The sequence below is a fragment of the Vombatus ursinus genome, unplaced genomic scaffold (genome assembly GCF_900497805.2).
Source record: "Vombatus ursinus unplaced genomic scaffold, bare-nosed wombat genome assembly UNPS02014786.1, whole genome shotgun sequence".
In the NCBI taxonomy this organism is placed as follows: Eukaryota; Metazoa; Chordata; class Mammalia; order Diprotodontia; family Vombatidae; genus Vombatus; species Vombatus ursinus.
Genome location: NW_020954564.1, coordinates 44,364,723 through 44,377,772, shown reverse-complemented (window position 1 = coordinate 44,377,772; position 13,050 = coordinate 44,364,723). Strand labels below are relative to the sequence as shown.

Below are 13,050 nucleotides of genomic sequence, written 5' to 3'. Positions count from 1 at the left end.
TAAACCATATAAATCATCAGCATTTCTTATACGACCAACAAAGCTCAGCAGCAAGAGATAGAGAGATTCCATTTAACATAACTGCAAACAATATAAAATAGCTGGGAGCCTACCTGCCAAGACAAACCCAGGAACCAAAAGAACACAATTATAAAACCTTTTTCACGTGAATAAAGTCAGATCTAAACAACTGGAAAAATATCAATTGCTCATTGTTAGGTGAAGTCAATATAATAAAAATGACAATTCTGCCTAAACTAATTTACTTATTCAGAAAATTAACTTTGTTAGGAGGAAATTTAAAGTTCTGTGCTTGGGTACAAAAAAATCAATTGTACAAATAGATGAGTTATTATGTGAGAGATATGGTGTACCTTCTTTTATACCACATCTGTGTCTCCAGACTCTGACCATTTGTACATACTAGTCCTCCCTGCCTGGAACACCCTCCCTCCTCATCTCTTCCTCCTGGCTTCCCTGGCTTCACCTAAGTCATAGCCCAAGTCCTTTTTTTTTTAGATTTTAAAAAATATTATCTATTTTAAACATTTTATTCTTTTAAAATTTTGAGTTCCAAATTCTTTCCCTCCCTCCCAGCCCTCCCCTGCCCCACTGAGAAGGCAAGCAATATGACATCAATTATACATGTGAAATCTTGCAAACCATATTTCTATATTAGCTGCATAGAGTTCATTCTCCCTCCATCTCACCAGCTGCTATGGCTCTCAGAAGCTCCTCATCCAGATGATCCAAAATTCATCTCTGTTCCCAATATAACTTATGATGTATGCTCAGTATGAAGCTTGCATCTCTGAGTCTGATTCTCAGCACTTGCATTATCCTATGCACAGCTGATAAGAGCTTGGGCCACTGCTTAAAGAGGGTGGGAAGAGATATGTTTGGAAATGAAAGTGATAGAAAAATCTTGTCAATAGCTTTTCTCTATGTTGTGGAGGGCTCCGAAAGGAAGAGGGGTTTGGCACTTTACAGTATAAATAACTAGAGAAAATAAAATTGATATTGTGTCCATTTTTGTAATGGATTCTATTCTGAATCATATTTGGTATACTGCCTAAGTCACATTTCCTTGTCTCTGAGTTAAGATCATATAAGTTTATAAATTCAGCTTTCCTCTTTTACTTAAGTTTAGAAGTTCAGTTTTCCTGCTAATAGCTGTTCTATTTTTGTGTCAAGGAAATCTATTATCCTTGAAGCATGCAGGTGGACATCAAAGAGTCTGGTCTGTTATTGCTGTGACACTAAGTAGCCTTGCAGGTGGACACCACCAAATGAGTTTTCCATAATGACAAGATGGAAAGAGAGGTGGTTACTAGCCCTGCATTCCAAATTTCCAGCCAGTCATATCATTTTCCCATCTATGATTTTGCAGATTTTGTAATCAATTTTCCCTATCTGTGATGCTGCCTTCTAGGTTTTGGATGCTCTTCCTTTTGTCTATAAAAATGATTTGTCTAGTTTCATTCGAGGCATTTTTGTTTACTGAGGAGCTAAAGATTCCTTTCACTGGTAATTGCTTTCTTACCAAAAAAATTGAACATGCCCAGGATTTTGTATCTAAGTTTACCTTAATGTCAATCATGACAAACTGATAATGCTTAATTTGTAACTACTCAGAGGCTGTTGACATCTTAATAGGGGACAAAATATCTAAAGCTAAAGAAATGCCTATAATTAAGGATTTAAGTGAAACAACAGGCTCCTAGGAAAATATTTAAGTAGTCCGGCACATATTGCCTGGCACCCCTCCAATCTCACAACATAGACAGTTGAACTCTCTGTATAGATAGACTTCAGAGACATGTAGGGTACTCCCTTCCCATATTACCTGGGCCATTAAAAACAAGTCCTTGGCTAAGAGATAAATCTTCTACATCTCCTCCACATTACAACTACCATCCCCAACTATCATATCTTACCACTAGTTGTGATTAGTTAGTGGTTAATGGCCTAGAAGTTATGTTTGCCAGTTGTGAACAGCTGGCTATCAAAGGGACTAAGAAGCCAAATATTAGAACTGGGATGAGAGGTGAAACAGGGGTCAAAAGCACGAAACTGTACTCAAAAGTAGGAGGATTAGAAAGAAAAAAAAGAGATGTTTTGCCAATGATTCAGTTGGATTAGTGGGAAATGTCCCTGATGGGTTGGAGCAAGAGACAAGAACAAGCTGGGATAAAAAATGTCAGAAAAGAAAATTCAGTGTTGGTGAGACTTCATGGACCTAAGCATACTATTGGCAGAACTGTAACTGGGGTAAGCTTTTTACAAAGCAATCTGATAATATACGAGTTACTCATAAAAACTCATCAAATTCAGTTACCTAATAGTAGATAATGGAACTACAACCAAAGGTTTTATTACGGAGTAGTCCCTCTGGGGTTACAATTCCCTCTCCCCCTCCAAACTTCTCACTCACACTCACAGATTGGATCCTCAGGAAGATTAGTACCCTGGATTCAAGATGCAGAGTGCACCAGTATTCCTAAAACTCTAGCTCATGATGCTCCAACTAGTGCATTTACCTTCAGTGGCCATTCAATAAACATTTATTAAGTACCTATTATGTATAAGGCATTGTGCTAAGTGCTGAAGATATAAAAAAGGCAAAAGCCAGTCTCTGCCCTCAAGGAGCTCACAATCTAATGTCAGAGACAACAAGCAAACAAGCTATGTATAGGACAAATTGAGGATAATTAGGAAAAAGAAGGCACTAGAATTAAGAGGAGTTTGGAAAGGCTTCCTGTAGAAGATAAGATTTCAGCCAGAACTTGAAGGAAGCCAGGGGGGGCAATGGGTAGATACGGTAGAGAAAAGAGTATTACAGTCACGGAGGAGGGCCAGAAAAAATGCCTAGAGCCAAGAGATAGAGTGTTTAGTTTGCGGAACTGCAAGGAGGCCAGTGTTAACTGAAACAGGGCTGGGAGCTGGGCGCGAATTGGGGGGGGGGGGGGCCGGACGGATTCGCGGCTGCCTCGGCTCCGGCCCGCTCCGTGGAGCAGGTGAATGAGCTGAAAGAGGAGGGCAACAAGGCCCTGAGTGCTGGCAACATCGACGATGCCCCCTGACGTGCTACTCAGAAGCCACCAAACTGGACCCCCAGAACCATGTGCTCTACAGCAACCGTTCTGCTGCGTACGCGAAGAAGGGAGACTACCAGAAGGCCTACGAGGATGGCTGCAAGACCGTGGACTTGAAGCCAGAGCAGGGCAAGGGCTACTCCCGGAAGGCGGCCGCTCTCGAGTTCTTAAACCGGTTTGAAGAAGCTAAGCGGACCTACGAGGAGGGTCTAAAGCATGAAGCTAGCAACTCCCAGCTCAAGGAGGGGCTGCAGAACATGGAGGCACGGCTGGCCGAGAGGGAGTTCATGAACCCTTTCAACACCCCCTACCTGTACCAGAAGTTGGAGAAAGACTCTCGGACGACAGCCCTGCTGAATGACCCCAGTTACAAGGAGCTGATCGAGCAGCTCCGCAACAAACCCTCAGATTTGGGCACGAAGTTGCAGGACCCCCGTGTTATGACCACACTGAGCGTGCTCCCCGGCGTGGATTTGGGCAGCGTGGATGATGAGGAGGAGGTGGTGTCCCCACCGCCACCCGCTACCCCAAGAAGGAGGCCATGCCCGAGCTCAGGGAGGAAGATCTCCCTGAGAACAGAAAGCAGGCTCTGAAAGAAAAAGAGCTGGGGAACGATTCCAAAAGAAGAAAGACTTTGCCACGGCCCTGAAGCATTACGACCGAGCCAAAGACTTGGACCCTACGAACATGATCTACATCACCAATCAGGCAGTGGTGTACTTCGAATAGGGTAACTACAGTAAGTGCCGAGAGCTCTGTGAGAAGGACATCGAGGTGGGGAGAGAGAATTGGGAGGACTATCGGCAACTCGTATTTCAAAGAGGAGAAATACAAGGAGGCCATCCACTTCTACAACAAGTTCCCAGATGTCCTCAAGAAATGCCAGTAGGCTGAGAAAATCCTAAAGGAGCAGGAGAGGCTGGCTTACATCAACCCAGACTTGGCCTTGGAGGAGAAGAACAGAGGCACTGAGTGTTTCCAGAAGGGGGACTACCCTCAGGCCATGAAGCATTATACAGAAGCCATCAGAAGGAACCCAAAGGATGCCAAGCTGTACGGCAACCGCGCAGCCTGTTACACCAAGCTTCTGGAGTTCCAGCTGGCGCTCAAGGACTGTGAGGAATGCATCCAGCTGGAGCCAACCTTCATCAAAGGATACACCCGGAAAGCGGCTTCTCGAAGCCATGAAGGACTATACGAAAGCTATGGACGTCTACCAGAAGGCTCTAGACCTGGACTCCAACTGTAAAGAGGCAGCAGATGGCTACCAGAGATGTGTCATGTCCCAGTACAACCGTCACGACAACCCTGAGTTCGTGAAGCGGCGAGCCATGGCCGACCCTGAGGTGCAGTAGATAATGAGTAACACGGCCATGTGGCTCATCCTGGAGCAGATGCAGAAGGACCCGCAACACTCAGCGAACACTTAAAGAACTCTGTAATCGCCCAGAAGATCCAGGAGCTGATGGACGTGGGTCTTACTGCAATTTGGTGATGACTTAATTGAGCCCTCATCCTTCCCCCCTTATCTGTGGAAAGAGAAGCTGGGACCACCGCGGCAGGAGCAGAGAAGGGGAAAGAAGAGACCCTCACCTTTTCTCTGTTTATTTATACATGTATACATACATACATATGTGGAAGACACAGACTTCCTCGCCTCATTTGTACAGCCGCCGCTGCCTCGGGGCTCCCCCAGCACATGCATGATCTCTCTCTTCACTGCTGCCCCTTCCAGCCCATGGCTTCCCTTCCCCCGTCGCTGTCCCAGCTGCTCTCCTACCCCTTAGTTGGTTTTGTTTTTTAATTCCGGGCAGTGGGTGTGTCAGGGGAGGGGAAGGACGCCCCTTCCCTCCCTTGGGCCCCGGCTGCCCCTGCTTATTGTTAAATAAATAATTGTTAAATATTGGGAAATTGTTAAATAAATAAAATTATGTTTTAAGCAGGTATTGTACTAAGTCGCTAGGGATACAAAGCAAAGATAAAGCACTCTCTACCTTGATTTACTCTCAAACAACTTACATCCTGTCAGGAGAAAAAACACGTACATAATCATATACAAAATAAGTATGAAATAGATAAAAAAGCAATTTGAAGGGGAAGGCACTATTTACTGGGGGAACAGGAAAGTAAAGCACATCTTCACACAATCAAGTGAGAAGTGTAAAGAACCCCAAATCCTGCCGTGATTGTTTGCCTATTACAAAAATACATTTGACCTTATGGAGAAAATATAACTTAAAAGGCTCTCTTCTGGCATTTTCCAAGCATATGTTCAGATCATACAAAATTCCAGATACATGCAACCATGAATATAATTTTTTCCAACATTCTTCTGATTATCACCCTACTGCATGGAGGATCTCCTGAGCAAATTCCAAGTGGAAAAGGGATTTCCTATCCAGATTTTTCAAATGCTCCAATTGTCTGATGATATTATGCTGATTTTATCAACCCCTCACTATACCTTATGGCCATATCTGTGAGATCTAAGGCCACTCAAAAGAGAATGACCTAGTAATGCTACATGGGAAAAATCCAAGTAGATAAAGAAAGCAAAATGCCCATGCCATGTTGTTGTTCAGTTGTGTTGGACTCTTTGTGACTTCTGAATGGGGTTTCTTGACAAAGATACTGGAGTGATTTGCCCTTTCCTTTTCCAGTAGATTAAGCCTAACAGAGGCTAAGTGACTTGTCCAGGGTCACGTAGTTAGTGAGTGTCTGAGGCCAGATTTGAACTCAGTTCTTCCTGATTCCAGACCCAGAGCTCTAGCCAGTGAGCCACCTAGTGCCTCTGCCTATGCTGTGACACTCAATTAAATGAGTCAGTCTCTAGTGTTAGTCAATCTGTACATCTGTCTTACAAATGGGCAATGACTTGAGCCCAGAATTGGATAAAAGTGGCGACCAATTTACATTTTGGAAATTGTATAGCACTTTCCATGATTCAAATCTATGTCTTGATTCCAGAGGCCATTGTTTTAAAATGAATAATGTCCTGGTAATTTGATGGGGCTGAAAATTAGGACACTCTACGATCTCAGGATAATCAAAATTGCAAGTGATGTGAAAAGCAACAGAAAGGTGCATGGTGATGGGATGTAGCTACAGTGTATGATGGTCTGTGTACGAGAAGTGCAGTAAAAATCATCATTCAAGCCATGCAAGAGTGTAAAAGGAAGAGGAATGTATCTGTAGGAAATAGCCCATGAATTTTTCTTAAATCCACAAAATACTAAAAGATTCATATGAAGAACCCTGGAATATTTGGTGGTTTAACTAAGGAGGATTTATGGAAAGACATGGTTGAGAAATTCAAGGAAGAGATGACATGGATGGAATGTGATTAACTTCAATCGAAGGGTAACACAGCATAGTGGAAAGGGAAGCAGTGAATTTGGAATCAAAGCACTTGTGTTCAAAATCTTCCTCTATTGCTACCTGTGTGATTCTGAGAAAGTCACTTAACCTCATGGGCCTCGGTTTCCCTACCTATAAATTTGGGAAAGAGGTTGGACTAGATGGTCTCTGAGGTTTTTTCTAGCTCTAAATCTATATCCTATGGTGACAGGTATATCCATCCTAATGAAATAATGGGTACAATGAAATAAGCAGTGGTCAATTTGATTTTCTGCTATTACATAATTTTAATTATAAGAAGGTGTTATTGTTTATAAAAACATTTTTCTTTAATGGCAGAAAATTATTTTTTTTATTTAAAGCTTGTACCTGCTAAAGAAATGGCATGTTTTTTGTCTTCAGCAGGAGCTCTGGGGCAGTGTCCTTTTTATGTTGGGCCATGCCCCCTCCTGTTGTCTCTTAGAAGATTAAGTGTCTTAGAAACTAGAAACCAGAAGTTAATGAATACAAATGGAAAAGGTAATGACTGGAGAATTAGACAGCAATATTTAAGGATCATCCCACCATTGATAGTAAGCTCCCCCCAAACCCCCCCCCCCCACTGAACAACAATGACTCTTTAAACTATTTCCCCAGCCTCTCTGGGAGGATTTACAGAGTCAGGATATGAACTCATAGACTATGAGAGCTGGAATGGACTAGAAAACTCATATAGTTCAATTCCCTCATTTGCCAGATGAGGAAACTTAGGCCCGAAAAGGAGAAGTGATTTGTCCAAAGACATAGAGGAAATCAAGGGAAGATTTAGAATTTGATCCCAGGTCTCCTGACCCTGAGCACAGTGTTCTTTTCATCAAAATAAGCTGTCTTGAGAGTTTATCTGAGACCTGAGTACCATATTCTGTTCAGCCATATTCTGAAGGCAGCCTTCACACCACCATTTCTCAAGCTATAAATGAAGGGGTTTAGTATGGGGGTTACCACAGTGTACATAACCGTTACAATGCATCCCTTTGCCACTGAATAGCTGGCTAAGGGCTGAAAATAGACCCAAGTAAGTGTCCCATAGAATATAGCCACTACTGTTAGATGTGATCCACAGGTGGAGAAGGCTCTCCACTTACCAATGGCTGAAGGAATATGGAGGATAGCGGAGATGATGCAGGAATAAGAGATGATGATGAAGGTCAGAGCCCCATTGATGATGATGACTCCTTCTGTTTGAATTACCAGGGTATTGATGTAGGTGCTGGAGCAAGAGATCTTCATCAGGGGATAGAGGTCACAGAAGAAGTGATGGATCTGGTTGTTAGCACAGAAGGATAATCTGGTCATGAGCAGGGTATGTAGCAGGGCATGGAGGTGGGAAAGAGTAAAGCAAGAGGCTACCATCTGAACACACACTCTCCTGGTCAGGACCACAGGATAGTGGAAAGGGTGACAGATGGCAACATATCTATCATATGCCATTACTTCCAGAAGGAAATTTTCCATAGCGGCAAAACTTATGAAGAAGTATACCTGGGTCAGACAACCAATGTAGGAGATGGTCTTTGTATCTGAGAAGATGTTTAATAGCATGTTGGGGACAATAGTGGAGGTGAAGCCGATGTCAGCCAAGGACAAGTTGCCAAGGAAGAAATACATAGGAGTGTGGAGGTGAGTGGTGGAAATGGTCAGCATGATAATGACCAAGTTGCCAGACACATTAATGATATACATGGAGAGGAAGAGAACAAAGAGAGGGATCTGCTCTTCAGGGTGGGTGGAAATCCCCAGGAGAATGAAGTGGGAAACACTGGTCCAATTGGTGCTCTCCATCACCTGCAGGGATGGCAATAAAGAAAATATGGCACTCACACGCTCCTGTAGCCAATGTCAACTGGGAGCTTTCCTTTTCCTTGGGAGGTAGCTTAGAGAAACTATCAATCTGCCAGCCCCAACTTTGCATGTTCATATTCAATCAATCAATTTATTCGGTCCCTACTATTTTACATGTCCTATTCTAGGTGCCAAAAATGAAATGGTCTTTGCCCTCAAGGATTTTACATTCTATTTGAGAGGTAACAAGTACATATATATGTAGAAATTATATACAAAATAAATACAAAGGAATTGTATATGAGAGGACACTAGCAACTTGGGGAAGGGGATCAGGAAAGGCTTCATGTAGGAAGTGACTCTTGGGCAGGGGCTTGAAAGAAAAAGAGATTCTGTGATGCAGAAATAAAGATGTAGTACATCTTTATATAGGCTTGGAAGATAAATAGTACAAATGTGCATATTCATTTTTTCTGGACCATTCATCCTTTATCACTATATTGTTCATACTTCTATCTTCTAGGTGAGTTCTTTATTATAGCTGATCTAGCTTAGTCTTCTTGCAGTACGGTCTTAAGCACACAGTTCCACATGCTCAAGGAACAGCTAGGTGGTGCAGTGGATAGAGTGCCAGGACTGGAGTCAGGAAGATTCATCTCCCTGAGTTCAAATCTTTCCTTAGACACTTACTAGCTGTGTGACCCAAGGCAAGTCACTTAATCCTGTTTGTCTCAGTTTTCTCATCTGTAAAGTGAGCTAGGGAAGGAAATGGGAAATGGCAAATCACTCCAGCATCTTTGCCAAGAAAACCCCAAATGGGATCATGAAGAGTCAGACATGACTGAAACAACTGAACAAGGAAGTAGTATAGTATAATTGAGAGGTGTAGTAGAGGAATGAGAAAGCACTGGAATTGGAGTCCAGGCTCTGCTTCTTTCTATCTGTATGACCTCTGATAAGTCACTTAATCTCATTGAACCTCAGGTTCTTCATCTATAAAGTTAAGGGATTAGATTAAGTGACTTCTGAGGTCCTTTATGACTCAGAATTTCTGAAACCATGAGTATTGATGCAATACTCATTAGACCAAACCACTTTTGCCCAGAAGAGGAAGAGGTGGGGGTGTGGGGGAATACCTCAAGGTGTTTAGAGTAACTAATGAGTGCAGACTATGACCCTAATCCTTGCATTTAGCCTTATCTTACCTGTTATAGATAGAGAGCTGGCCTCAGAGCCAGTAAGACCTGGGTTCAAGTCACACCTCTAACACACAGTGGCTATATGACCCTGGGCAAGTCATCTAACCTTTCAGCGCCTCCCAGGCACCTCTCTGAGACCACATATATGGTTTTAGAGATGTCATTGATCTGAATTGGTGGGGGGAATTTCTTCCCCAGGAGTCACATCAATGAAATCACAAACACATTCAGTACAGAAAGAAAAAAAGGAAGGAAGGAAAGAAAGAATGAAGGAAGGAAAGGAGGGAGAGAGGGATTCAAGGGATAGATATCTGGATAGAGCTGACCTCATTTCTCTGGGCTAAAAGAGATGGACCAAAGGGCACACATATCTTCTTCTGACCTTTCTGTGTAAGTGAATAGGTACATATGGTATATTTCTATATTATTCATTAAGCTCTATAGTTAGCTTAAGGTGAGTGTGGTTATTTCTGCTTTGTTAAGGCTAAGACAACTACTTTGAAGTCTAAGAACCTGAGATCAATTTGAAGCTGTGCCATTTATATATTGTGACTCTGGCCAAGTGTCTTCACCTCTCTCGGCTTTAGCTTCCTTGTCCACAAAGTGCAAGGTTTGGGCAAAATGTCTTCCAAAGTCACTTCCGGCACCAAATCCTAAGTTCCAATTATCTCCATAGTTCCCTCTTTCATAGAATCCTCCCAAAGCAGCTCATTCCACTTTTGAACAACTCTGATTGCTAGGAAGTTTTTTTCATTTCATTAAGTCTATATTGGTCTCTTTGCTACTCCCACTCATTGTTCCTAGTTATGCTTTTTGGGGGAAAAGTCAAACAAATCTAACCTCTCTTCTACATAACAGCCCTCCAAATACTTGAAGACAGCTATCATATCTCCCATTGTCTTCTTTCTTCTGGGCTTACCATCCCAGTTCCCTCAACTAATGTTTATATGGTACAAACTCAAGGAATTTCACCACCTTGGTTGTCAGCCTCTGGATGCTTTCAGGTTTATCAATGTGCTATCTAAAATGTATTTTTCAGACATAGGTTAAATACTCTATATGTGGTGTATAGTACAGTGTATAGTATAGCAGTACTATCACCTATTTATTTCTGGAGGCAATGGCTTTCTTAATGTGACCTACAATACATTTCCTTTCTTGTTCGCCATGCCACATGTTTGAGTCACATTGAGCTTTTATACTCCACTAAAAGACTCAGATCTTTTACAAAGTCACCACTCTCTTGGAATAGCTACCCTATTTTGCACTAATGAAGTTGATTTTTTGAACCCACATGATAAAAGTTTGCATTTATCACTATTGAATTTTCTCTTGCTCAATTTGGCCCAATAGTCTGGTCTGTAAAGATCTTTTTTTTGAATACACTCTTCCAACTGCTGTGTTAGCTATCTCTCCTGGTTTTTTGCCATCTGTAATTTTGATAAGCATGCCATCTATGCCTTTATATAAGTCATTGACGAAAATGCTATAAATAGCACAAGACCAAGTAAATATCACTGTGAGATTCTATTGGAGACCTCCTTCCTGGCTGACAAAGAAGCCTCAGTGATTACTCTTTGAGTCTGATCATCAATCATTTCCAATTCTAGCAGATTATAGTATCATCCAGCTTGTATCTCTCCATCTTTTCCACAAAAATGTAATGAAAAGCTTTATTTAGTATCTTCTATTTTATCAAGTCTAAAATCTTTGATATAATTCATCTAACAATTATTTAATAAGTTAATAAATATGAGTGTTCCAGGAACTTCATAATCTAGACCTGGCCTATTTCTCTAAGCTTATCTTTCAGTGCTTTACAATATGAGTCACCCATCCTGGACAAGCTGATAAATTTATTGTTCCACAAACACTCTCCTGATTCTCCTTTCTGGGAGACTTCTTTCAAGTTTATCCCTTTTATGGTGCCCTTTCATATTACCTTTCCTTCTTCATACCCTATCCATCTTTCTTGGCTTGGTCACCTGAACTAAAAACAATGATCCTGAGGCAGCTAGGTGGTGCAGTGGAAAATGTATCAGCCCTGGAGTCAGGAGGACCTGAGTTCAAATCCAGCCTCAGACACTTGACACTTACTAGCTGTGTGAACCTGGGCAAGTCACTTAACCTCATTGCCTAGCCAAAAAACAAACAAACAAACAAACAAAAAAAACCCAATGGTCCTGGTGGGCTGTGACCAGCAGAGAGGGCATAGACACATTGATTAAACTGTATGTGAGATTCAGTTGGGAGATCAGACTTGTTTCTGGGTGTTGTGTTATGTGTTACTACTTTGTCTAGTATGGCCCCTACAATTCACTGAGGTTCTATATTCACTTGAAGAGGCTATCTTGCCCTCTGGGTCCAACTTAATTCTCATACCAGGTAGCTATCATCTTGTTTCCCCAAGAATTGTCATGATATTATTTTATGATTAAGTGAAGATTGATTTAAAAAATGTTCAACTATATTAGACTTGATTCCAACATGATGACTGTGATAATGATGATTAATAACCAATTATATTCCCTTTGAGAATATCTTGTTCCTGATGTTTGAAATCAAATGCCTGATGTCTGAAAACATAAATAGAATTTCAGAACTTGGAGGGTCCTTACAAACCATCTAGTCTCACTTCCCATTCTGGGCAGGAATTCTCACTACAGAAAACCAGTCACAAAAACTTCCAGTCTTATTGAACTCTTCCAGTGATGAGGAACTCACTGTCTAACCAGGCCATTCATTCCATTGTTAACAGTAGCCTTTATTAGAAATTTTTTATACTTTTTATCTTTTTTAATACTGAATTGAAACTTGACACCTGTAACTCTGACCCATCGATCCTGTTTCTGCCCACTTGGGGCTAAGCAAACCAAGTCTACTACATTTTCTGCAAAAAAAAAAAACCCTTTAGATCATTGAACATGGTTAAAACCTCAACTTGAGTATGGTGGCTATGGGTGAAAAGTTCAGCAAACTATGGTATATTCTTCTTTACTGATTTTTCCCTGTCCTGATAATGGACCTATAGTATAGACTGAGGTGCTTTGTAGTTTTATTGTATTTATTGTAGTTTTATTGTATTTATTTATTTGTAGGGCTATTGGCATGGGTATTGCCATAATAATTATGGGGAGGGAGTCCCTAGGCAGTCCAGGCTGAGTCAGATAAATCCAAAAAGCAGATTAGAAAATGTCTTCTTTGGGATATTCTTTCCTCCTACATTTAGGAGATAGAAGCAGTGGAGAAAGGAACCACAATTCCTCCTCAATAGCATGTAATATTAGCACTATGGGGATGTAGGAAAAAAGTCCAGAAAAGGAAGGACGTAATATTGGTTCACATGAGGGCATCAGCAAGAGAAAGGTACCATGGTATAATGAAAAGAGCAGTAGCCTAAGAGTTAGGGAATCTGAGTTCTAGCCCCAGCTCTACTCTTCACTAGCTCCATCAGTCAGTTGGTAATCATTTAGTGTCTACAGTGTGCCAAATGCTGTGATAAGAACTGAGGATAAAGAAGCTCCATGACCTTGAGCAAGTCACTTTCATTTTATTTCCTCATCTATAAAATGAAGCAG

General features: G+C 41.5%; 1 protein-coding gene and 1 pseudogene across 1 annotated transcript; one reads left to right on the top strand and one right to left on the bottom strand.

The window, feature by feature from the left end:
- The first annotated feature begins 2,157 nt into the window (after positions 1 to 2,157).
- LOC114047257 lies at positions 2,158 to 4,590 on the top strand (annotated as a pseudogene).
- A 163-nt stretch (positions 4,591 to 4,753) lies between these two features.
- LOC114047256 (olfactory receptor 1Q1-like) lies at positions 4,754 to 8,273 on the bottom strand. Its single transcript, XM_027868039.1, has 2 exons — positions 7,348 to 8,273; positions 4,754 to 4,871 (listed from the first exon to the last, which is right to left on the bottom strand). Exons 1-2 carry the CDS (start codon positions 8,271 to 8,273, stop codon positions 4,754 to 4,756), a joined length of 1,044 nt encoding a protein of 347 aa, XP_027723840.1.
- Between the last annotated feature and the right edge of the window lie 4,777 nt (positions 8,274 to 13,050).

What these genes read in the sequence shown, in the direction of transcription:
- LOC114047256 (XM_027868039.1), bottom strand. Translation starts at nt 8,273, where the DNA reads ATGGAGAGCACCAATTGGACCAGTGTTTCCCACTTCATTCTCCTGGGG. An exon ending in ATATGGCTGAACAGAATATG is followed by an intron (nt 4,872 to 7,347) that starts GTACTCAGGTCT and finishes ACTAAGGGGTAG; the next exon opens with GAGAGCAGCTGGGACAGCGA.